We start from the raw sequence: 26487 nt of genomic DNA, 5'->3' as shown, positions 1-26487 counted from the left end.
GTTTAAATCTCCATTTCTTTAATTTTCAGCAATCACTAGTATTTCTGTATTTTTGAGATGGAGCTTCACTTTGTCACCCAGGCTGGAGTGCAATAGCACGATCTCAGCTCACTGCAACCTCTGCCTCCCGGGTTCAAGCAGTTCTCTTGCCTCAGCCTTCTGAGTAGTTGAGATTACGTGTGCCCACCACCATACCCGGCTAATTTTTGTATTTTTAGGAGAAATAGGGTTTCGCCATGTTGGTCAGGCTGGTCTTGAACTCCTGACTTCAGGTGATCTGCCCACCTTGGCCTCCCAAAGTACTAGGATTACAGATGTGAGCCACTGTGCCCGGCCTGCAATCACTAGTATTTTTAAAAGTAAATTTCTAAAGTTCCTTAGTTTTTCATCTTTTGTCTGCCCTCTAAATGTTAATATTCTTGAGATTTCAATAATTAATTCATTCATTTATCATAGATATTTATTAAGTAAGTGCTTTATGCCACGTACAGTGCTAGGAACTAGGTGAATAAAATAGACATGATCCCTGTCTTCAGGGAGCTTACCTCCCTATTGCTAGATTTTTTTTCCTTTCAGTCTGACTTCACCACTGCTTATAGTCATTTTTTGAGGTGGGAGAGGGGAACCAAACTCATCATCTCACCCCTTTGCTTAAAGATCTCTATTGACTCTTTTAAGTTTATAGGATTATGTCTGGAATTTGGAGTGCAGCACACAAGGGCCTTCCCAGTCTGGTTCGGTCTCCGTGTTCACACATCTCCCACCATTCTCCCTCATACACAATGGACACACTAGCTATGTGATATCCCCAATAAGCCCTGCTCTTTCATGACTCTGATTTGACACATTTTGTTTTCTCTGACTAGAATATTTTCTCTGCCTGACAAATTCCTACCATCCTTTAAGGCACTCCTAAAAAAAATTTTTATTTCCATGGAGAGAGTTTGAATCCCATAGTATTCTGTTCATAGATCTGTCTTGAACTTATTATATTATATGGTAAAGACCTATTTATACATCTGTCTCCATGATTAAATGATTGTAAACTGCTTGGAATAGGGTCTTTATGTCTCTATGTGTGTCTTCTCACTTGACCTTAGCTAAAAAGCCAAGAAGTGATCTATGTTGTGTCTTCTCAACAACTGCTATACTGATTAGCACAGAATGGGCCCTCAGCAAATATTTGTTGTGAATGTTTGACTATAAGCTGGATGCCTGAAAGAGCTGTACCATTCTCTTGCCTTGAAGGGTTACTACTGCTGCTAGTCATGGAAGGTCTCTGAACTAAAACATTATATGCTGGCCTAATCCTTTCTTCTCCCCTTCCCTTAAGTTTTTCTTTAAATTTGTATATGTGTGTATGTGTGTACGTGTGTGTAGTGGTTGTGGGGATATATACTTATAAAATTGTGTATTAGGCCGGGCGCGGTGGCTCACGCCTATAATCCCAGCACTTTGGGAGGCCGAGGCGGGTGGATCACGAGGTCAAGAGATCCAGACCATCCTGGTCAATATGGTGAAACCCCGTCTCTACTAAAAATACAAAAAAATTAGCTGGGCGTGGTGGCGCATGCCTGTAATCCTAGCTACTCAGGAGGCTGAGGCAGGAGAATTGCCTGAACCCGGGAGGCGGAGGTTGGGGTGAGCCGAGATCGCGCCATTGCACTCCAGCCTGGGTAACAAGAGCGAAACTCCGTCTCAAAAAATAAATAAATAAATAAATAAATAAAACTGTGTATTAGTATGTTTCCATTGGCTTTAATTTTTAAATCATTAACATGAAAACAGCTGTATAGGATGATGGGATTATGACTGGACTTTTACTTTTTTGCACATTTTTGTTATTACATTGTTTTATAATATAAAATCAGAAAATGTACTTAAAACTTTTTTTCCCCAAATGCAGTAAGATCCTATTTAAGAAAGCATTATCATTTTTAAAATCACATTTTAAGAAAAGGCAATATTTTCCTGATAAGTGGAAAATATTTGAGATAAATCAGTAATTATTAACTCAAAGGGACTAGATTTGTTTCCTTTTTTGGTACATTAGCCAAGTGCTTATGGAAAAATTGTAGTTTGAGTCTGGAAATTCATCAAACGTCTTGCTGCTTTATAGCAAACCAGTGTGTCTTTGCTCAGATTCTGTCTCCTGGCAGATTGATATGATCCGAAGGGATCAATAGATATAAAAAGGCAGTAATTCACAATGAAGGAGAGAGGGGAAACAGGCATGAGAGGAAGGTAGTTCATTAGTGCATCCATCACTGAAATAATGGGGAAATGGCATATTTGCTGAAATACAAATGTATCTTCAAATTTGGTAAAAGCCAGACATTGTGTCTTATGGTGAATCACTTTCCTTATTTAGGTCTTCATTGCAGGATGACTGACTGCATTTTTTCATGGTGTCTGTTCTGCACGCAGTTGTTTCTTTATTGTAATGAGACCTCTCCGTAGTTAGTTTGTGCTGTTAAAAGGGGAGCTTGTGCTTAGAATGGCAGTGTTCATCTCTGGAGCTGTCAGAGTAGTCTGAAGGTAAGGACAAAAAGATTTAGAAATGGGAACTGAAGTCTAAATACCTCCGGCCTCAGCTTTTTCTTTATAGCCACAGAGCCCTGAATGAGGAGAAAGTGGTTCTTTAAAGAGTGTTTTCAGCTGAATGCTTAATTTCTTCTCTCTCTCTCTCTTTCTTTCTTTTTCTTCCCGCTCTTGTCACCCACACTGGAGTGCAATGATGTGATCTCAGCTCACTGCAACCTCTGCCTGCTGGGTTCAAGCGATTCTCCCGCATCAGCCTCCCGAGTAGTGGGGATTACAGGTGTGAGCCAGCACACCTGGCTAATTTTTGTATTTTTAGTAGAGATGAGGTTTCACTCTGTTGGCCAGGCTGGTCTCAAACTCCTGACCTCAGGTGATCCACCCGCCTCGGCCTCCCAAAGAGCTGGGATTATACGTGTGAACCGTTGCACCTGGCTTTTTTTTTTTTTTTTTTTTTTTTTTTTGACAGAGTCTCACTCGGTCACCCAGGCTGGAGTGCAGTAGTGTGATATCTCTGCAGCCTTGATCTCCTAGGCTCAAGCAGTCCTTCTCCCTCAGCCCCTGAGTAGCTGGGACCACAGGCATGTGCCACCATGCATGGCTAATTTTTAAATTTTTTTGTAGAGATGAGGTCTCTCCATGTCACTCAGGCTGGTCTTGAACTCCTGGGCTCAAGCAGTTCTCCCACCTTGGCCTTCCAAGTGTTGGGATTACAGACACTCATGCCTCCATGCCTGGCCTGAACGCATATTTCTAGTTTAAATATGTGCTTTTGTATAAAATGGATTAGAGAGATTGTATTGATACAGGCTAAAGGGAAGCAACAGAGGTCAAACAATTCTAAGAAACCCTATCTCTGTTGAAAGAAGTTTTCATGTGAAATGACTGGAGTGAAGAAAAAAGAGAATGAACGAACATTCATCCATTCAGAGACTACCATGTGCTGGGTATGGTAGTGCCTGCTCTTCCATCTGTTTTTCATTCAAGATGAGGTAATTGAGGCTCAGAGAGGTTAAATGACTTGCCCAAATACCACACAGTAGTGAATAAGAGAATGGATTGATTCTTTATAATTCCCAAAACCACACTAAACTTTCTCCTTTGTGGTTAGGTGACTGACATCTCAGGAGACAGAAGTTTTTTGTTTATTTTAAGAGCAGGTGTAGCTTATAGGTCTGGCTTTTCACTCTCTTCTAGGTTGTCTTGGGACACAGGATTTAAGGTACTACCTGTGGAACTGAGAGTGTCAGCACATTATTCTTGCCCTTGAGTGGCTAGCTCCTTGCCCAAAACTCATCTCAAAATTATAGCTGCTCTTGGGAGTTTAGTAACATGGAGACTGTGTTGTTGGTTTTATTCTCTCTGATACCATTATTTCAACACTAGTGAATGGTGTCCAGAGCATACCCTGCTTAATTGACAACTTTCTCAGCTGTTTTATAGCAAGTTCTCTAGTATCTTTATCTTCATGGCCATAGTCAAGTCTTGTTTTTATTTATTTAAACATGATTGTAGGAGAAGTATGTAATTGTAATATGCTTTTTGACTATGCAGGAACAAATCTTACCCCTGAGGCCAGGTGTAGTGGCTCACACCTGTAATCCCAGCACTTTGGGAGGCTGAGGCAGGTGGATTGCTTGAGCCCAGGAGTTCGAGATCACCCTGGGCTACATGGTGAAGCCCCGTCTCTTCTAAAAAATGCAAAAGTTAGCCAGGCATGGTGACGCATGCATGTAGTCTCTGCTACTTGGGAGGCTGAGGCAGGAGGATTAATTGAGCCCAGGAGATTGAGGCTGCAGTGAGCCATGATCGTGCCACTCCACTCCATCCTCAATGACAGAGCAAGACCCTGTCTCAAAAAAGCAAAACAAAACAAAACAAATCTTACCCTTACCTGAAAAGCTGGTTAAGGAGGGTTGTAAGTTGTGATGTTAGTTTCTCCATATATCAGTTCAGACCTTATCCCGAAGGAAGATCAGAGCTATTTGAACTCCAGCTCTTCCTTAGCTGCCAGGTGTTAACACCTTGTGTTTCATAAGCATAGACAGATTCAAACCACTGACCTGGAGTTGAAATATTTTCTAAGCTGTGACTCATCTTTTGGCCCATTCTTTCTTTCACTAGGAAATACACTGAATTTTAATTTCGAGAATTTCAGTTATCCCTTCTGAAGAATCTGTTGCTCATTAAAGTTGCTGGGACTTGTTTTTCTGGTAGCCAGCAGGGCTACAAATTAGTTTGTACTCAGTGGTTATATTAAACCTATGTGTAAACAGAGGGAGAAATCTGATTAACTGTCTAAAGGAAGGTTGTTGAAGATAAGACCTTTCTTTCTGACTCCTTTTAGAGATTCATCTCTTCCACCAGAGGGATGGCTGTGTAGGAGGGTGAATCTGAGGCTGAGCAGAGCAGGTGCTGTGTGTATGTATTTGTATCTGTAAATATCACATCACTGTTTAGAGTACACTGGACTCTCTACATGCAAGGCCTGGTCAGGCCAAACCAAGAGGAATTGTTCCTGTGCTTAAAGCCAAGAATAACATCCTGACCAGCAGGGGGACCGAGGTCAGCTCCAGGCAACAGCTCTTGGGAGCTGCAGAACATTAAGAACCTTGGAGGAACTGAGCTTAATAAAAAGGAAGGCAAGATGTACTTTGAAGGAAGTGTGTGAAACCTGCATGCCTTTCTCTTATTAGCACATGATTTATTTATGAAAAATGAAAAGTTATCTTTTTTTTTTTTTGAGACAGAATCTCCCACTGTTGCCTGGTCTGGAGAGCAATGGCATGATCTTGGTTCACTGCAACCTCCGCCTCCCAGGTTCAAGCAGTTCTCCTGCCTCAGCCTCCCAAGTAGCTGGGATTACAGGTGCCTGCTACCACATCCAGTTAATTTTTTGTATTTTTAGTACAGACAGGGTTTCACTGTGTTGGCCAGGCTGGTCTCGAACTCCTGACCTTGTGATCGACCTACCTTGGCCTCCCAAAGTGCTGGGATTACAGGTGTGAGCCACTATGCCCGGCCAAAAAATGAAAAGTTATCTTAACAGATGGATATATGATGAGTTCATATCACCTCTTGGTCATTTAGATTTTCCCCTTCTACTTACACATTGATTTATCTGTTGATTATTTTTATTAGAAATTGTATAACTAGCTAAGTAGCAGGAAAAATATGTTCCGTTATTCTGGTGTTTTATTCTATAAGCAACATCAGAGAGGCCCACTAGAGAACTGGATTTAAAAGATAATATGTTAATTAAAAAACAAGTACCGTGTCTCTTGGGGAATTTACTTACTGCCTAGAGTTTTATTTCTGGGATCTTTCTGTGCTTGCTTCTTTTTCTTTCCGTCTTTCCTCATTCTGATGCTGGCCATTCACTCCACAGAGGCAACTCAAACTATTTTCTGAAGGAGCATTCTAAGTTTGTCCTGTTGTCTTCTCTGGGACCCATTTGTCTGGCTTGGCTTCAGCTGGTTCCAGGCCAAAGTGATCTGAAAGCTTTTCTTCATGGCCTTTATTTCTTGGCTCTTTTCATGCACTTTGCCTGATTGGTTTGGCTGGTTCTTTCCTTCTCCAGTGGTGTAAGCTATGTTGCCTTAATTGTAGGGCTCTAAAGCTCAGGTGCAGCCTCAGGCCATTTAGACTTTTCCCGGGTTTATAAAGTACTTTTGTCCTTTCCTAGAAATTGAGGGATGAATCAGATGCTCTGTTATGAGGTATTGCCGACTCTCTTGGGATTTTATTTTAGTTTGCCAGTTGTTTAAACAGCGTGTAGCAATTTGGATTGTATTTGCAGGGTAGGATTTGTTGCCAAGACTCCGAAGTAGGTCATTGCTATTATGCTTTTTCTCTTTATTTATTTATTAATTTTTTTTTTATAGAGACAAGGCCTCACCATATTGGCCAGGCTGGTCTTGAACTTCTGGCCTCAAGTAATCTTCCTGCCTCAGTGTCCCAAAGTATTAGGATTACAGGTGTGAGCCACCACGCCCAGCCCTCCCTTTCTTTTTCTTTCTTTCTTTCTTTTTTTTTTTTTTTTTTTTTTTGAGACAGAGTCTTGCTCTGTCACCCAGGCTGGAGTGCAGTGGCGCAATCTTGACTTACTGCAATCTTCACCTCCTGGGTTCAAGCAATTTTCCTGCCTCAGCCTCCTGAGTAGCTAGGATTATAGACATGCGCCACCACGCATGGCTGATTTTTATGGTTTTTTTTTTGTTTTTTTTGAGACGGAGTTTCACTCTTGTTACCCAGGCTGGAGTGCAATGGCGCGATCTTGGCTTACCGCAACCTCCGTCTCCTGGGTTCAGGCAATTCTCCTGCCTCAGCCTCCTGAGTAGCTCAGACTACAGGCATGCGCCACTATGCCCATCTAATTTTTGTATTTTTAGTAGAGACTGTGTTTCACCATGTTGACCAGGATGGTCTTGATCTCTTGACCTCGTGATCCACCCGTCTCGGCCTCCTAAAGTGCTGGGATTATAGGCTTGAGCCACCGTGCCCGGCTGCTTTATACCTCTCAGTGCAAGTATTAGCTTAACAAATAATAGGTGGTTATTAAATATGAATAAAGAAATAATAACTGTGGGTTGATTGGGAATAGAGGTATGGTTAAAATTCAGAATTCTCATCAGGTTCATCATATTATGGACAAACAGCTGAGAAAAGGTTCCGGATGGAAGGGACAGAATAGCCATGCATGAAGCTTTTAGTGGTGTAGAATGCTCACAGAAAGATAAATCCTGGCCAGGCATGGTGGCTCACCTCTTACCCAGCACTTTGGGAGGCCAAGACAGACAAATCATGAGGTCAGGAGTTTGAGGCCAGACTAGCCAATATAGTGAAACACTGTCTCTACTAAAAATAGAAAAACTAACCAGCAAAGTAGCGTACAGCTGTAGTCCCAGCTACTTGGGAGGCTGAAGCAGAAGAATCATTTGAACCCGGGAGGCAGAAGTTGCAGGGAGCCAAGATCATGCCACTGCACTCCAGCCTGGACAATAGAGCAAGACTCTGTGTCAGAAAAGAAAAACATCCCAATTTAGCTCATACCTGCAATCGTAGCACTTTGGGAAGCCAAGATGGAAGGATCATTTGAGCCCTGGAGTTGAAGACCAGCCTGGCCAACAAAGGGAGTTCTCGTTTCTACAAAAAATTAAAAAATTACCCAGATGTAGTGGCATGCACCTGTAGTCACTGCTACTCAGAAGGTGGAAGCGGGAGGATCCCTTGAGCCCAGGAGTTTGAGGCTGCAATGAACAGTGATTGTGCCACTACACCCTAGCCTGTGGGTGACAGAGTGATACCTTGTCTCAAAAAAAAAAAAAAAAAAAAAGAGCTGAGCACAGTGTCTCATGCCTGTAATCCCAGCACTTTGAGAGGCATCATGAGAGGATCGCTTGGGTCCTGGAATTTGAGACCAATCCTGGGCTACATACATAGTGAGACCTTGTCGCTATTAAAAATAACAAAGAAAAAAGTTATCTGGGTGTGGTGACACATGCCATGCCTATAGTCCCAGTTACTTGAGAGGCTGAGGCAGGAGGATTATTTGAGCCTAGGAGGTTGAAACTGCAGTGAGCCAAGATTGTGCCACTGCATTCCCACCTGGGTTACAGAGTGAGACCCTGTCAAAAAAAGAAAAAAAAAAATCCCAATTTAAATCATTCTAAAATGAAGAAAAAGAAAAGTAGCTTGAATAAAAAGGAAATTAGTTATAATATAAGGAGAAATAGGGTGAGAGAGCATAAAAGAACATGAATTAGTTGAAAGGAACAGTTCTCGAAACAGGCATCTTGCCAGCCTGGGTCAGACAGTAAAAATGAAAATTTCCCTCTTCTCCCCAAAACCACTATCCAGAGGGGCTATTACTAACTCTGGATACTTGTATCCAGTTTTGAGAATGCCATGTAAAACATGAAGAGGTCCAGTAGGGTTAGCACAGAAAATAATTGCTCTTTTGATTTGTTAAATTCTTAATAGTTTTACTTCTCTCCAAAGCCAAAACCATTTTCTGATTCTTTTACTGTGTCCAAAGCAGCAGCTGAGACTGCTGTACTACACTGTGCATCAGGCAATAATCCTTTGGAAGGCCTGGCTACTTTTTTTTTTTTTTTTTGAGACAGTCTCGGTCTTGTTGCCCAGGCTGTAGTGCAATGGTGTGATTTCGGCTCACTGCAACCTCTGCCTCTTGGGTTCAAGCGATTCTCCTGCCTCAGCTTCCCAAGCAGCTGGGATTACAGGTGTGTGCCACCACATCTGGCTAGTTTTCTATTTTTGGTAGAAATGGAGTTTCACCATGTTGGTTAGGCAAGTCTCAAACTCCTGACCTCAAGTGATCTTCTTGCCTCGGCCTTCCAAAGTGCTGGGATTACAGGCATAAGCCACTGCGCCTGGCTGCCTGGACACTTTTCTAGTTTTCTTTTCCAAAATAAAAAAAACAAACAAAACCCCCCCTTTTTTTTTGGTCTTTCCCTGCTCCCTGTAGTAAACTGGGTTCAGACTTACTTGGGAAAGGGATGATAGTTTTTACTTGTTTTTTGACTCCATAAATATGTTCTCTTCTTACTAATTATTCTTTCTTTCTTTGTCAAACAGGCTACCAAGCAGTTTCTCGAAGAGATTAACAAGTGGACAGTTCAGTACAATGTCTCCCCGCTGTCTTGGAATGTGGCTGTCAAGTTCCTCATGGCCAGGAAGTTTGATGTGCTCCGTGCCATAGAATTGTTCCACTCCTACAGAGTATGTTGCTCGGGGTGGACCAGACCTGTCGCGGTTGGGCAAAGTGTTGCTGTTCTCTCTGTCATGCTCGACACACACATTGGTTCTCTAAGTGTCCTCTCCACTCCCATAAAAAATGGATCCATATCCGGGAGCCCCTGTGAGAGCTGAAGCTGGGCAAGGCAGCTGCTGGAAGGCACTACTTTTGTACCTAAGTTTTGGTTATAGACCAGGATGCCACTTTTAATGATGGAGACTGAGGAAGCAGTCTGACAGCATCCTGGTGGCAGGAGAGGGGTTCCACCTTCCTAGAATTTTAATCCTAGCTCTTTTCATTGGCCTCTGGCCACATGAAAATCTGTTGGTTTTCGAGATGTCTAGGACTTTTAGAAACTTGCCATTCAGATGAATGCTGAGCTTACTGGGCAGTTCAGGAAGGGAAGTTTTAACCCTGGAAAAGAAGAGCAACTGTGTATTAGCTAGGTCCATTATCTTAAAGTATCTTTATGCAGATGTAGCTACATCAGGATTTTACCTTGTTTTGAATTTTGTTTTTTGAGGGGGCACAGACTTTGATGTTGTGCTTACGTTTGCTTTCTCAGTTAGCAGTGTCTTTGATAAAACACTATACAACATGTTACTTTGGGGTCAGAATCCTTCTAAAGAGATACAAAATCTCCCTAAATTAAAAAAAAAAAAAATTGGGATAACAAGCACTAGGATTAGCTTAACTGAAGCTCAGTTACCTCTATCTTGTGGACCAGCTCATTCAGTATTCATTTATTTACTCAACAAATACTTATTTTACACTACTGTGTTCCAGGTGCAGAGATTACTATTTAGAAAGAGATAATAGGGCTGGGCACAGCACAGTGGCTCATGCCTGTAACCCCAACACTTTGGGAGGCCGAGGTGAGCAGATCACCTGAGGTCAGGAGTTTGAGACCAGCCTGGCCAACATGGCGAAACCCCATCTCTACTAAAAATACAAAAATTAGTTGTCATGGTGGCACACACCTGTAATCCCGACTACTTGGGACGCTGAGGCAGGAGAATTGCTTCAACCTGGGAGGCGAAGGTTGCAGTGAGCCGAGATTGCACCACTATACTCCAGCCTGGGTAACAGAGTAAGACTCCAGCTCAAAAAAAAAAAAAAAAAAATCTGGCCATCAAGCTGGGCATAGTGGTGCATACCTGTAAGCCCAGGTACTCAAGAGGCTGAGGCAGGAGGATTACTTCAAGCCAGGATTCCAGGAGTTTGAGACCTTCCTGGGCAAAATAGTGAGACCCTGTCTTTTATTTAAAAAAAAAAAGAAAAGAAAAGAAAAGAATCCGGCCATCAGAGTGAGAAAAATGAAGTAATGGTAGCTGTTGTTGGAGACTATATCAGGTGGAGAGAGGGCTCCTACTTAAACTTATAGGAGAGGCCTAAACCTAGAAGATGTGAGGATGAATGCATCCAGACATTTTCGAGGCTCATATTTTAGTGTCCTGGTACCATGTCAGTGCTGCTGCGTGTTTAAGGACCTTGATCCTGAACCTGAATGTAACATACTGGTTACTCTTCAGGGTTAGGATTCTTACTGATTCAGAGAAAAATACCCTACCTGAGGGGCTGATAAAGTAGTTTTGGACAGGAACTCTAAAAATGTTTGGCTGGCTTGGAAGCAGTTTACAAAGAAATTCATAATTCATTTAGTTGACTTCAATGACTTCATTATTCATTTAGCTGAATTCTTTGTTTTTTGAGACAGAGTCTCACTCTGTCGCCCAGGCTATAGTGCAGTGGCGCTGTCTCAGCTTACTGCAACCTCCACCTCCCGGGTTCAAGTGATTTTCCTGCCTCAGCCTCCGGAGTAGCTGGAGTTACAGTCGCCCACCACCATACCAGGCTAATTTTTATATTTTTAGTAGAGACTAAAAATTGATTGTATTTTTAATAGAATTCTAATTCAACTAAATGAATAATTAGTTATGAAATTTATTTAGTTATGAAATTTATAATTCATTCATTGATAACCACCTTATCGCTGAGATTTGGTGGTGACATGGAGCTGTCCTGGATATACAGTATTTTCATATTACTACATTCTGCTGTGGTTCCTTTTTAGGAAACTCGAAGGAAGGAAGGCATTGTGAAGCTGAAGCCTCATGAGGAACCTCTTCGTTCTGAGATCCTCAGTGGAAAGTTCACCATCTTAGTGAGTCTTTAGGGACCTATCTTGTAGGGCCTCATTATTGCCTTTTTTTACCTGGTATCATGTTTGGACTTGTTCCTGCATATGTTATCTTGAATCTAGAGAGTCTCCAGAGTTAGGAGCAGATGTGAAACAGCCATGCAGTGTGTTATAAAATTATTTTAGTAATAATTGAATTACTAATAATTACTAGTAATTAGAGTTGCTAATGATAATTGAATAACTGAATTACGGAAAATCAGTTGTACAGTAGATTTAGAAAAGTTTCTTCACTTGGTCCATTAAGGTTAGTCGTGGTCTTTGCGATAGATATGCGATGTGTCAGATACCCATGCTTCCATATTTAACACAAACCCTCCACTTAGCTGAGACCTCAGCCTTTCAAGTAAACATATAATGGCACTTTTAAGGCAGAGGGTGGAAATCATGGTCCTGTTGCCTGGTTCTCTCCTGCTGCTTGTTTCTTTGGCCGTCCTGCTGGGGAAGTTAGCTAGGAAGTCATCTTTTGAACTGTCTGCAGTTGAAGAGCAAAGAGAATGTGATTTTTTTTTCTTACCACAGAAATAAGGTCCAAGAAGTCCTTATGAGGACAAGGGATGATATTAACATTCTTCCCTCTGGGGAGAAATTGGTGAGGTCAGGGAATTATTGTTAGCATCTGTTTTCTTCATGTATCAAACCCTTATCCACTATATGTCTTAGTAACTACTGTGGTTTTCTATTTGATTTTTAAATGTTTCTTGTTTTACTTGCTTTAGAATGTTCGGGACCCAACAGGAGCCTCCATTGCCCTCTTTACTGCCAGGTTGCATCATCCCCACAAGTCAGTCCAACATGTGGTACTTCAGGCTCTGTTTTACTTGCTAGACAGAGCTGTGGATAGGTAAGCATTGAGATTATTTTTTAGGTGATCTACATGCAGGTAGGAAAGTGACAGTTTTTGACTTGATTAAATTCAGCAGTACCTTCACCATTCTCCTATAATGTGCCCTGGGCAATGCTATAGATAGAAAACAGTCCATGTCAGCTGGGCATGGTGGCTCATGCCTGTAATTCCAGCACTTTGGGAGGTCAAGGCGGGTGGATCACTTGAGGTCAGGAGTTCGAGACCATCCTGGCCAACATGGTGAAACCCCATCTGTACTAAAAACACAAAAATTAGCTGGATGTGGTAGCACGCGCCTATAGTCCCAGCTACTCAGAAGGCTGAGGCAGGAAAATTGCTTGAACCTGGGAGGCAGAGGTTTCAGTGAGCCAAGATTGGGCCGAGCTCCAGCTTGGCGACAAGAAAAAAAAAAACAGTACATGTCCTTCAGGACATGGCATGTTTACAGGCACTATCAAAATGGTGGGTATTCTGTCTTTTTACCGTCTTGGCTCTATGTCAGGAAAACAGAAGCTGAGAAAGTCAATTATCAGCAGTCTTCAGTGTGTAGAAAACTACTTATTGAAAGAGAATGAGGGGGAGATGACCTGTGCTGCTGCTTTTTGTTTATATCGGAACCTTCTACAGCCTCAGTTTCTTTGTCTGCATAACAGGAATAATGCCATTTAGCTCAGAGGATTTTGAGACTCAACATTCAGGGGTGGGCTGGGTGTGGTGGCTCACACCTGTGATCCTAGCACTTTGGGAGGCTGAAGTGGGCAGATTGCTTGAGGCCAGGAGTTTGAGACCAGCCTGGACAACATGGTGAAACACTGTCCTGATAAAAAGACACAAAATTAGCTGGCTGTGGTAGCGTGCACCTTTAGTCCCAGCATCAGCAGGAGGAGGGGGGCAGTGTTGCTGTGGTGGGAGAATCACTTGAGCCCGGAATGGTGAGGCTATAGTCAGCCGTGATCATGCATGCCACTGTACTTCAGCCTGGATGACAGAACGAGACCTGTCTCAAAAATAAAAAAAAACGTGCACACACACACGCACGAACTGCACACAAAACACATAACAACAAAAACATTCAAGGAAAAGTCCAAATGTATAAAGCAAAAATCATCCTTAATAAAAACAGGTACATAGCTTAGGTCATCACTCTCTCCCTGCTTAGGTAAATGGTATTGTTACAATTCCGTGGACAATTAAACTCAAGCCCCAAGAAGTTTTTTACAGTCATCACCTGTTAGCCCAGCTGGTTCTAAGACCCTGATTTCTTCACTCTTGGGCAGTTATTTGTATCCTCCCATGCGTCCTTCTGCTATTCTTTTTTCCCTGGTGCTTGCAATTTACAGGTTCTTACTGCTCTTGCCATCTTTGGCTGGCCCTCTGGATTAGAAGTGCTATATTGAGGCCGGGAGCATTGACTCATGCCTATAATCCTAATACTTTGGGAGGCTGAGATGGGCAGATTGTCTGAGCTCAGGAGTTTGAGACCAGCCTGGGCAATATGATGAAACCCTGTCTCTACTAAAAATACAAAAAAATTGTCAGGTGTGGTGGCATGCGCCTGTAGTCTCAGCTACTTGGGGAGGCTGAGGCATGAGAATTGTTTAAACCTGGGAGGTGGAAGTTGCAGTGAGCAGAGATCATGCCACTGCACTCCAGTCTGGGCGACAGAATCAGACTCTGTCTAAACAAAACAAAAAACTTTAATTGTGGCCAGGCGTGATGGCTCATGCCTGTAATCCCAGCACTTTGGGAGGCCAAGATGGGTGGATCACAAGGTCAGGAATTCGAGACCAGCCTGACCAACATGGAGAAACTTTGTCTCTAATAAAAATACAAAAATTAGCCAGTCGTGGTGGTGTGCACCTGTAATCCCAGCTTCTCAGGAGGCTGAGGCAAGGAGAATCACTTGAACCTGGGAGGCAGAGGTTGCAGTGAGCCAAAATCACACCTCTGCACTCCACCCTGGACGACAGAGCAAGACTCTGTCTCAAACAAACAAAAAAGAATTATCCTATAGCTCAGAAGAATAAATGAGAGGCTCCTTTCCCAGAAAATCCAGTATTGGTCTTCTTCTATGGAAGGCTTGGAGTCAGAACTCTCATGTAGGCATGGCAGGATGCATGGAGGAGGCCACATCTTGCTTTTTCCATTGCGAGTGTTAGATCCCACAAGACAACCACACAGCTAAACGTAGTTAAAACTTAGGTTTTATGATATTCATTCCTTTCCTAAAAACCTTCAGTGACTCCTAATTATCCAGAGGGAGCATATAAGCTAAATAAATGTGAACTCTTTTCTCTAAGTAAAACATTCTCCCCAGTGAATAGAAAATCTTGTTTTCCTGTGTTACTTTGAACTAGAGTGCTCTTACCTCTCCCTTTGTTTTATTAAATCTTACTCTTTTTTTTTTTTTTTTTGAGACAGAGTTTCACTTTGTCGCCAGGCACCAGGCTGGAGTACAGTGGCGCAATCTCGGCTCACTGCAACCTTTGCCTCCCGGGTTCAAGCAATTCTCCTGCCTCAGCCTCCCGAGTAGCTGGGACTACAGGCGCATGCCACCACGCCCAGCTAATTTTTGTATTTTTTTAGTAGAGATGGGGTTTCACCATCTTGGCCAGGATGGTCTCGATCTCTTGACCTCGTGATCCGTCCGCCTTGGCCTCCCAAAGTGCTCGGATTACAGGCTTGAGCCACCACTCCCAGCCAATCTTAACTCTTTCTTCAAGGCTCAGCTTCCATGATTGGCTCCCTCACCACTCCAACCTGTCATAAACAAAATTAGGTTTACTGTGACCTTAATAAGAGTCATTATCAATACCAGTCATTATGTACTTACATTATACATAGATTTATGATATCATATATCTTACACTGTTATTAGATTTTTCATCTACCACTAGAATGTGAGCTCCTTGAGGGCAGGGAACTTTCTTTTTAAAATATATAATGGAAAATATCCAAATTTCTGTAGGTCAAGAGAGAATGGTATCATTAATGTCTACATGTCCATCATCCATCTTCTTCAAAGTGATCTGTAACCAGTCTTGTTTCATTGGTAGCCCCTCATGGATCTCCTACCCTCAATTTCTTTCTTTTTTTTTTCTTTTTGAGACCAGATCTTGCTTGTCACTCAGGCTGGAGTGCAGTAGCATGATTGTAGCTCACTGCAGCCTTGAACTCCTGGGCCTAAAAGATCCAGAGAGCCTCCCATCTTGGCCTCCCAGAATGCTGGGATTACAAGCATGAGCCACTGCATCTAGCCTCTCAGTTTTTTAAAAAACAAATGTCAGGGACTGTGTTTAAACTTCTTGGTGTTTTCTCTAACGTGTACCTCAGGAATCAGACTCAGTAGGGAATCAGTCAGCTGTCATTGTAAATATTAAACTGGGTGCGGTGGCTCATGCCTGTAATCCCAACACTTTGGGAGGTCAGGCGAGAGGATCACTTGAGTCCAAGAGTTCAAGACCAGCCTGAGCAACGTAGCAAGACCTCGTCTTTACAAAAAATTAAAAAATTAGCCAGGCATGATGGTGCATGCCTGTAGTCCCAGCCACTTATGGAAGGCTGAGCTGGGAGGATCACCTGAGCCCTGGGAGGTCAAGGTTGCAGTGAGCCATTGATTGTGCCACTGCACTCCAGCATGGGTGACAGAGTAAATGCTGTCTTTAAAATATATATATTCTGGCCGGGCACAGTGGCTCATGCCTGTAATCCCAGCACTTTGGGAGGCCGAGGTGGGTGGATCACCTGTGTTCAGGAGTTTGAGACCAGCCTGGCCAACATGGCGAAACCCCATCTCTTCTAAAAATACAAAATTAGCCAGGTGTGGTGGTGCATGTCTGTAGTCCCAGCTACTTGGGAGGCTGAGGCAGGAGAATCACCTGAACCTGGGTGGCGGAGGTTGCAGTGAGCCCAGATCGTGCCATTGCACTCCAGCCTGGGCAACAAGAGTGAAACTCCATCTCAAAAAAAACAAAAAAGTAAAAACAATAACTTTGAGACTCCTGATTTCAGGAATGTGTTTTATGCCAGTTTTCTCAATTCTAAATAGATACGAAAACCGTTGCTGTCATCTGTGAGTAGTCCAATCAAATAATTTATTCCTAATGACCATTTGGGTCTGCAAATCAGATGTAAGTATGGATCTGACTTGGGGGAAGGGTACATCTTTGAGATATCTTTATAAATCTGGGAAATTGGACTGAGGAATACTTTCTGTGTCTTCAAATGTTCCTCAGTTTGGTTTGGGAATAGGCTTACTTTTTTTTTTTTTTTGAGACAATCTCGCTCTGACTTCCAGACTGGAGTGTAGTAGCACAATCTTGGCTCACTGCAACCTCCACCTGCTGTGCTCAGGCAGTTTTCCTGCCTCAGCCTCCTGAATAGTTGGGATTACAGGCATCTGCCACCATGCCCGGCTAATTTTATATTTTTAGTAGAGATGGGGTTTCACCATGTTGGCCAGGCTGGTCTGGAACTCCTGACCTCAGCCTGCCTCAGCCTCCTGAAGTGCTCAGATTACAGGCATGAGCCACCATGCCTGGCCACGGCTTACTATTAATACCTATTAATCTACTTTTTTTTTTTTTTTAATAGAGTCAGAGTCTTGCCATGTTACCCAGGCTGGTCTTGAACTCCTGGGCTCAAGTGATCTGCCCACCTTGGCCTCCCAAAGTGTTAAGATTACAGGCGTGAGCAACTTTGCCCGGCCTTACATTTTTTTTAAGACAAGATCTCACTGTCTCTCAGGCTGGAGTGCAGTGGCATGATCTCACTCCAGCCTCCACCTCTTGGGCTCAAGTGACCCTTCCACCTCAGCCTCCCAAGTAACTGGGACTATAGGCACAGGTCACTACAGGATGAAGTATTGTCATGTTGCCCAGGCTGGTCTCAAATTCCTGGGCTCAAGCTGTCTGCCCACCTTAGCCTCCCAAAGTGCTGAGACTAGAGGCGTGAGCCACCATGCCCAGCCTTAATCTACTTTTTAAGAATGCTTTTCAAAGGCCATTTATGAGTTTGTTCTCTTCCTCCATTGGATCATAAGAGACAAATTTACTATCATTGAGCTTAGAGGCAGTTTTATTCTATAGAGTTTTCCACAGGTCTGAAATATGTTTTAGAGATGGGCTTCTAGTCTACTAAATTACAATTCAGTGACCATTTATTTTTAAGGACTGGGCTAGGGACTATTGGGGGTAATGAGTTGAACAACAGGTTCTTGTCCTCTAGGAGAGAATCACATGGCTACACAGAGTATGTTAAGGCCACAGAAAAATCCACAGGAAGATTTATGGGGCTTTAAGGGAAAAAACAATTGGTAGTATATTTGATTACAGTTATCAGGGAGACTTTCATGGCAGAGGAAACTTTGGGGTTGAGTATGGAACGTGTTTTAGAGGATTTCATTGGCAGATCCAGAGGGGAGGAGAAAAGAGTTCGGATTTTAATAACTTAGTTGCTGTAGAGCATTCTCAACCTAGGAGTGTGGCATTTGGTAAATCTGGATAAGTCTGCATTAATAAACATAGCAGATACCAAAGATAAGTGATCTTTTTGTAAGACCAGTGTGCAGGCAGGCAGTTGTTTTGATCCTAGATGTGTCCCATCCTCTCGGGTTTTGTTTTAGCATTAGGCTTTCCACCTGCCTCATCCATCTTCTTATAAACATTTTTGTTCAATGGTTGATTTACAGCTTTGAAACTCAGAGGAATGGACTGGTGTTTATCTATGACATGTGTGGTTCTAATTATGCCAACTTTGAGCTGGATCTTGGCAAGAAAGTCCTAAACCTGCTGAAGGTAAGACTGTCGGAGGGCCCTCTCAACTTTCCTTTTCAATGCTTGGGATTTTTTTTTATTATTATTCTTTGGGAAAAGATTTAGGAATGATGCAAGCTTCCGATATTATGTTCTATGTAAAGGTCACCTGTAAATGATGACTACAATCTGCCTCCTTAGAACAAGAAATGGTCTTAAAAGTAAAGTGGGAAGAATTAAGGTAAAAAATACACAGGAACATTCTGAGTCTTTTTTTTTTTCTTTTTGTTTTTTATTTTCTTTTTTTTATTTTTTATTTTTTTTTTAATTTCTTTTTATTTTTTTATTTTCTTTCAGAGAGATTCCCATCTGTTTTAATTTTAAAATCATCACTAACACATTCTGAGTCATAAAAGTGGAATGGGCTGGGCGCCATGACCCACGCCTGTAATCCCAGCACTTTGGGAGGCTGAGGCACACTCATGTGTCTAAGGTGCATATGAAACATACATAAATTTCCTGCTTAGATTTGGGTCCCATCCCCAAGATATCTCATGATATATACGCAGATATTCCAAAATCTGGAAAAAATTCAAAATCTGAAACACTTCTGGTCCCAAGTATTTTGGATAAGACCCAACCTGTGTTACGAATGGTGCTGTTAGGAACATTCTTGAACATGTTTTCTGGTTCATATGTGTAAAAGGGTCTCTAGGGGAGTGTTTATCAACCTTGTTTCATTGTTGCCTCATTAAGGAGCCTTTTTAAACATTTCCCCCTAATAATTCCTCTTCTAATGAAATTTTATTACCATAATATACTGTATATCTCTATGTACTCTTTTTAAATTTTATTTTTTATTTATTTTTATTTTTTATTTTATTTTTTTTGACAAGAGTCTTGCGCTTGTCGCCCAGGCTGGAGTGCAGTGGTGCAGTCTCAGCTGACTGCAACCTCCACCTCCCAGGTTCAAGCAATTCTCCTGTCTCAGCCTTCTGACTAGCTAGGATTACAGGTTCCCACCACCACACCTGGCTAATTTTTGTACTTTTAGTAGAGATGGGGTTTCGCCATGTTAGCCAGGCTGGTCTCGAACTTTTGACCTCAAGTGATCTGCCCACCTTGGCCTCCCAAAGTGCTGGGATTACAGGTGTGAGCCACTGCAGCTGGCCTTATTTTTAAAATAGAGACAGGGTCAGGCAGGGCGCTGTGGCTCACGCCTGTAATCCCAGCACTTTGGGAGGCCAAGGCGTGCGGATCACCTGAAGTCAGGAGTTCGAGACCAGCCTGACTAACATGGAGAAACCCTGTCTTTACTAAAAATACAAAATTAGCCAGGCATGTTAGCACATGCCTGTAATCCTAGCTGCTAGGGAGGCTGAGATAGGAGAATCGCTTGAATCCCGGAGGTGGAGGTTGTGGTGAGCCAAGATTGTACCACTGTACTCCAGCCTGGGCAACAAGAGCAAAACTCCATCTCAAAAAAAAAAAAAAAAATAGAGACAGGGTCTCACTATGTTGCCCAGGCTGGTCTGGAACTCCTGGACTCAAGCAGTCCTCCCTCCTTGGCCTCCCAAAGTGCTGGGATTACAGGTGTTGGCCACTGTGATTGGCCTCTTTATGTACTCTGTATACATAAAAAGAGTAAGATTTTTTTTTTTTTTTTGGTTCACCTCACCCTGCTCAACTACTAATTTGACTTCTTTGGTGAGGTGACATCTCCTCCATTAAGAATGCATGCTCTAGGGTATAAGCCTAGGAGTGGCTTGCTGGGTCCCAAAGTCTGTGAAGATTTAACCTTATAAGACAATGTCAAACTGTTTTCCAAAGTGGTTGTACCCTCTTGCCATGTGTAAAAATTTCTATTGATCTACATCCTCTCCAGGACTTACTAATGTCAAACTTCTTAATTTTTTTCCCCAATTAAATGTAAATGGATATGAAATGATATCTTGTGGTATAACTTGAATTTCTTTCTTTTTTTTTTTTTTTTAAAGATGCAGTTTCACCATGGTGGTCAGGCTAGTCTTGAACTCCCGACCTCAGGTGATCCTCTTGCCTTGGCCTCCAAAGTGCTTGGATTACAGGCGTGAGCCACCTCGCCTGGCAACTTGCATTTCTTTTATTAGTTAAATTAAGTATCTCTTCATATATTTGTTAGCTGTATATTTTTTCTTCTGTGAAATGCCTATTTGTGATTTGTCCATTTAGGAATTAATAGTTTTTAATATATTATTGATTCTAATCCATAAATAGATATATATACATATATACACACATAATGTGTGCACATAGTAAACTGTGTCTTAATTTGTAGCTTGTTTTTTCACTTTTTACAAAGTCCTTTTGACTAACAGAAGTCTTTTTTTGTTTTTTTTTTTGAAACCAAGTCTTGCTCTGTCTCCAAGGCTGAGTGCAGTGGCACAATCTTGGCTTACTGCAACCTCTGCCTCCCAGGTTCAAGCAGTTCTTATGTCTCAACTTCTCAAGTAGCTGGAACTACAGGTGCCCACCACCACACCTGGCTAATGTTTGTATTTTTAATAGAGATGGGGTTTCACCATGTTGGCCAGGCTGGTCTCCAACTCTTGACCTCAAGTGATCCTCCCACCTCAGCCTCTCATAGTGCGGGATTACAAGTGTGAGCTACCACGCCCGACTTCAAAAGACTCATTTTTATCTGACATGTCACTCTCTGTTCTCTTCAGTTGCCCTTTAGTTCTACTGATTTGGGGAATCCCTAGCACTCCTCTATGGAGAATAAATAGCATCTAGAACAAAATTCTCCAAAGGCCTCTTCACTGAAGTGTGATAAACTACTTTCATCTTTTCCTTCAAAGATGCAACAATTTATTTCAGAGCCTACATGTCCAAGGTACTTTTAACCACCAAGTCAAAGACCATTCTAGGAAAACACCTGTTTTTTGTTTGTTTGTTTGTTTGTTTGTTTGAGATGTAGTTTCGCTCTTGTTACCCAGACTGGAGTGCAATGGCGCGATCTCGGCTCACCGCAACCTCCGCCTCCTGGGTTCAGGCAATTCTCCTGCCTCAGCCTCCTGAGTAGCTGGGATTACAGGCACGCGCCACTATGCCCAGCTAATTTTTTGTATTTTTAGTAGAGACGGGGTTTCACCATGTTGACCAGGTTGGTCTTGATCTCTTGACCTCGTGATCCACCTGCCTCGGCCTCCCAAAGTTCTGGGATTACAAGCGTGAGCCACCGCGCCCGGCCCCGGAAAGCACCTGTTATTTCCATAAAATGATAAATAGAAAGTCAAAGCTATTACATCTCCTTTTTCAGAGCAAAGAACTCTGACATGAGTGTCTGGGGGTACCTGCTGCATTCACCAGGACGGGTGGCAGCTTGGTCAGTGGCTAATAGCCTGCAGCGTTCTCCAGTGTAAATTACAAAGGATTTACCCCCAGTCCCAAACCTTTCCTCAAGGGATTAACAGAGAAGCCAGTGATGGTGAAACTTAAGTGGGGAATGGATTACAGAGGCTAACTGGTATCTGTAGGTGAACCAGATCTACAGATGTATCTATATGAACATATAGCTTGCAAATACAGAAGAATACATAGTTGGGGTGTTGTCTGGACATCTGGATGAAGTTTTACTTAAGTATAATACTGTCCTCTGTCCCAGAGGTGTGGAAGAAGAGAAAGAGGATGGGGAAATGAGAGAATAGCATCTTTTCTGGGGGATTTTTAAAATACATGTTTTTAGACAATATAGATCTGTTGTTCATTTTTCTAATAAATAAAGGACTGTATAGCACCCTCATATCCTGTCAGTTCAGTAAGTTGATAACACTTTTGGAAGGCATCTGGCCTTATAAATCCTTGAAAATGCACATAGCCTTTAATCAGTTCTATTTCTGAGATTGTATGCTAAGGAACCAATCAGGAAAACAAAGATTTATAAAAAGAGTACTTACTACACATTTATTTTAGGTAATTAAAAATAATAGTTTAAAACTGGAAAGAGGCTGGGCCCAGTGACTTACATCTATAATCTTAGCCCTTTGGGAGGCTGAGGTGGGAGAATTGCATAAGGCCAGGAGTTCAAGGCCAGTCTAGGCCACATAGCAAAACCCTGTCTGTACAAAATTTAGCTGCTTGTGGTGGTGTGTGCCTATCGTCCTAGCTACGCAGGAGACTGAGGCAGGAGGATCACTTGAGCCCAGGATATGAGGCTGCAGTGAGCTATGATTGTATGATTACATTCCAGCCCAGGTGATAAGATCTTGTCTTTTAAAAAAAAAAAAAGAATATTCATAATCTTTAGCCAAATCTCAGTTTTAGAAACAGCTTCTTAAAATAATTTAAAAGGAGGCCAGCGCAGTGGCTCATGCCTATAATCCCAGCACTTTGAGAGGCCGAGACAGGTGGATCACTTGAGGCCAGAAATTCGAGACCAGCCTGACCAACACCGTGAAACCCTGTCTCTGCTAAAAATACAAAAAAGTTAGCTAGGCATGATGGCACACGTCTATAATCCCAGCTACTCAGGAGGCTGAGGCATGAGAATTGGTTGAACCCTTGAACAGAGATCGTGCCACCACACGACAGCTTGGCGACCAAGTGAGACTCTGTCTCAAAAAGAAAATTAAAAGAAAAAGGTAAAATGAGCATATCAGGATTATTAAGGCCTGAAAGCAAACTGAATAATCAGAATGATGGTTATGTGGTTAATTAAATTACTTATGGCATATTTACTCTGCAGGATATTGTGACTGTTGAAACTGACAAATAGAAAGTCTAAGTTGGAGAAAGGAGGGACTTTTTAATATGTAAAAGTGGAAAACAAAACAGCTACCCATATAGAAAAAAATGTCAGATTCCTACATCTCATACTCTGTTCAAAAATCAACTTCAGATAGATTAAAGTCTTAAATAACAAAAATAGGCCATGCGTGGAAGCTCGCGCCTGGAATCCCAACACTGGGAGGCCAAGGCAGGTAGATTGCTTGAGCCTAGGAGTTTGAAACCAGCCTGGACAATATGATGAAACTATCTGTACAAAATACAAAAATTAGATAGGCATGGTGGCACGTGGTACTTGCAAGGCTGAGGTGGAAAGATCACTTGAGCCCAGGAGGTCAAGGCTACGGTAAGTCATGATGGTGCCACTGCACTCCAGCCTGGGCAACAGAGTAAGACCTTGTCTCAAAAAAACAAAACAAACAAACAAAAAGGACAAAAATGAAAGTTTAAAATTTTAAAAGAAAATAGCTCCTGAAATGTGGACAAGTGGAAACAATGTGGAAAATAGCTCCTCAAATCTGGACAAGTGGAAATAACCCAAATGACCATCAACAGATGAATGGATTAGCAAAATATAGTATATTTATGATGAAATATTATTCAGCCTTAGCAATGTAATTCTGAGACATGCCATAATATGGATTAACCTTGGAAACATTATGCTAAGTAGGATAAACCCGACAAAAAAGGACAAATATAGTAGGATTCCACTAACATGAGGATCTAAAATAAGCAAATTCATAGAGACAAAAAGTAGAACAGAGGTTACTAGGGACTAGGTGAAGAAGGGAATAGGAAGACATTGTTTAATGGGTACAGAGTTTTTGTTTGCAATGATGAAAAAGCTGCAAATGAATAGTGGTGATGGCTGCATCATGAACATACTTAACACCAATAATTGTACCCTTAAAATGGTTTAAGGCTGGGTGTGGTGGCTCATGCCTGTAATCCCAGCACTTTAGGAGACTGAGGCAGGCGGATCACCTGAGGTTGGGAATTTGAGATGAGCCTGACCAACTTGGAGAAGCCCTGTCTCTACTAAAAATACAAAATTAGCCAGGTGTGGTGCAACATGCCTGTAATCCCAGCTACTTGGGAGGCTGAGGCAGGAGAATCACTTGAACCCAGGAGGTGGAGGTTGCAGTGAGCCGAGATTGCGCCATGCACTCCAGCCTGGGCAACAATAGTGAAACTCTGTCTCTTGGGAAAAAAGATTTAAAAAGTCAGTTTTGTTGTGTATATTTTCAATGAAAGAAACAACTTAGAAAAATTAATGCACGTGGTGGAGTCAGTGGCACAGCAGTAAAAAAAAAAAGTACTTTTTCTGACATTAAAATAGAAAAGGATTTAAGACACAAAATACATTAACTAGAAAACGTTAATACATTTGACCATATTAAAATTAAGAACTTCAAGCCGGGAGCAGTGGTTCAATGCCTATAATCCCAGCACTCTGGGAGGCCAAGGTAGGCAGATTACTTGAGGTCAGAAGTTCGAAACCAGCCTGGCCAACATAGTGAAACCCTGTCTCTACTAAAAATACAAAAATTAGCCTAGCGTAATGGTGCAGTCTCAGCTACTTGGGAGCCTGAGGTGAGAGGATCATCTGAGCCTTGGTGGTACAGGATGCAGTGAGCTGTGATTGTGCCACTGCACTCCAGCCTGGCCAACAGAGCAAAACTCTGTCTCCAAAACAAAACAAAACAAAAACAGGACAACCAACCAAACAAAAAAACTAACTACTGTGGATTAGGAAAGAATGATTTTTCATCTTTTTTTTTTTTTTCTTTTTTTTTGAGACGGAGTTTCGCTCTTGTTACCCAGGCTGGAGTGCAATGGCGCGATCTCGGCTCACCGCAACCTCCGCCTCCTGGGTTCAGGCAATTCTCCTGCCTCAGCCTCCTGAGTAGCTGGGATTACAGGCACGCGCCACCATGCCCAGCTAATTTTTTGTGTTAGTAGAGACGGGGTTTCACCATGTTGACCAGGATGGTCTCGATCTCTTGACCTTGTGATCCACCCGCCTCGGCCTCCCAAAGTGCTGGGATTACAGGCTTGAGCCACCGCGCCCGGCCCGATTTTTCATCTTTATGTCTTGTGTGGATCAAGATATCTCCTTTTTTTTAGATCTCATAGTGCATGTTAGATTGTATTTATTAATTGGTAAATACATAGATGAACTAATAGATAAAAAAAGATTATACATACACAGATTATCAGACTGAATGAAAAGTTATGAAAGAGAAATTTTTTAAATTTTTATTTATTATTATTATTATTTTGAGCAGAGTTTTGCTCTTGTTGCCCAGGCTGGAGTGCAATGGCACGATCTCGGCTCACTGCAACCTCTGCCTCCCGGGTTCAAGTGATTCTCCTGCCTCAGCCTCCTGAGTAGCTGGATTACAGGCATGCGCCACCACACTCGGCTAAGTTTTGTGTTTTTAGTAGAGACAGGGTTTCTCCATGTTGGTCAGTCTGGTCTCAAACTCCTGACCTCAGGTGATCTGCCTGTCTCGGCCTACCAAAGTGCTGAGATTCCAGGTGTGAGCCACTGTGCCCGGCCACTATTATTATTCTTTTGAGACGGAGCGTCCCTCTGATTGCCTAGGCTGGGATGCAATGGTGTGATCTCAGCTCACTGCAACCTCTGCTTCCTGGGTTCAAGTGATTCTCCTCCCTCAGCCTCCCGAGTAGCTGGGATTACAGGTGCGTGCTACCACACCCGGCTAATTTTGTATTTTTAGTAGAGACTGGGTTTTGCCACATTGGCCAGGCTGGCCTCGAACTCCTGACCTCAGGTGATCCACCCACCTTGGCCTCCCAAAGCATCTGGATTATAGGCATGAGCCACCACGCCTGGTCAGGAAATATTTAATGTTCAGTTTATTCACAATCTCATTTTTCCTTCAAGATTTAATAACAGAACTTTTTTAGGAGGCATATATGTATGCTGATGTGTGATGTGTGTAGGATTTCTGTTGAGATGAGAAGTCAGAATAGTTTTTGATCCATAAAGCTTATGGTAGACAAGAACTTAACATTGTTATTTTTAAAGGAAAATCAGGTTCTAATTTCTTTGTTTTGTTTAACCGCTTTCTCTAGCTGCTGAGGTCAAACCTGAATTAGGCTATAGACTCCCCCTGCTGGGTAAGAATGGAGAGAAGAGCAGAAAACCTTAAGTGTGGGCTTGAAGAGTCACAGGTTCCATTACACTCCAATCCTCATGTGTTTTCTCCACAGGGAGCCTTTCCAGCTCGTTTGAAGAAGGTGCTGATTGTAGGGGCACCTATATGGTTCCGAGTGCCCTATTCCATCATCAGCCTCCTCCTGAAGGACAAAGTCCGGGAGAGGGTAAGGCAAGCTCGCCCTTTTTTGTTTGGAGATGAATAGATACATTCTCATCTCTACCGGTGAATTCCTCCCAATTAATGGGACCTTCAAATAATCTTCCTGGCATGTCTCCTAGAGCATGTTCTACTTTTGTTAGTGCATTCAATCACATTATCTACCTGATGCATTAGTCAGCTCATACAGACTGCCTCTCTTACTGTCCTACAAGCTTCTTGAAGTTTGAAACTAGACACAGTTTATCTGGCTCTCACTTTCTCTAGCACCTTGCATA

The 26487-nt window shown here is 42.4% G+C and overlaps 1 protein-coding gene, 1 non-coding gene and 1 pseudogene across 4 annotated transcripts in view; 2 read left to right on the top strand and 1 right to left on the bottom strand.

Annotated features, from left to right (window-relative positions):
• Positions 1–26487, top strand: part of PTPN9 (protein tyrosine phosphatase non-receptor type 9) — a 101105-nt gene that overhangs the window by 38033 nt on the left and 36585 nt on the right. For all 3 annotated transcript variants that reach the window (XM_012457647.2, XM_064382757.1, XM_064382749.1), the window contains 5 exons: positions 9139–9282; positions 11373–11462; positions 12218–12342; positions 18035–18140; positions 26106–26216. In XM_012457647.2, the coding sequence (XP_012313070.1) occupies positions 9139–9282; positions 11373–11462; positions 12218–12342; positions 18035–18140; positions 26106–26216 (576 nt within the window). The remainder of the gene's footprint in view (positions 1–9138; positions 9283–11372; positions 11463–12217; positions 12343–18034; positions 18141–26105; positions 26217–26487) is intronic.
• LOC135277398 (small nucleolar RNA SNORD79) lies at positions 18432–18499 on the bottom strand. The gene has a single exon (XR_010345001.1). It is a non-coding gene; the product is annotated as a small nucleolar RNA SNORD79 (small nucleolar RNA).
• LOC105720861 (small nuclear ribonucleoprotein F-like) lies at positions 20965–23899 on the top strand (annotated as a pseudogene).

Source organism: Aotus nancymaae, unplaced genomic scaffold (assembly GCF_030222135.1).
Source record: "Aotus nancymaae isolate 86718 unplaced genomic scaffold, 86718_ANA_hifiasm-v0.15.2.pri h1tg000003l, whole genome shotgun sequence".
In the NCBI taxonomy this organism is placed as follows: domain Eukaryota; kingdom Metazoa; phylum Chordata; class Mammalia; order Primates; family Aotidae; genus Aotus; species Aotus nancymaae.
The sequence above is the reverse complement of the archived record's forward strand: the minus strand, read 5'-3'. Positions and strand labels throughout refer to the sequence as shown.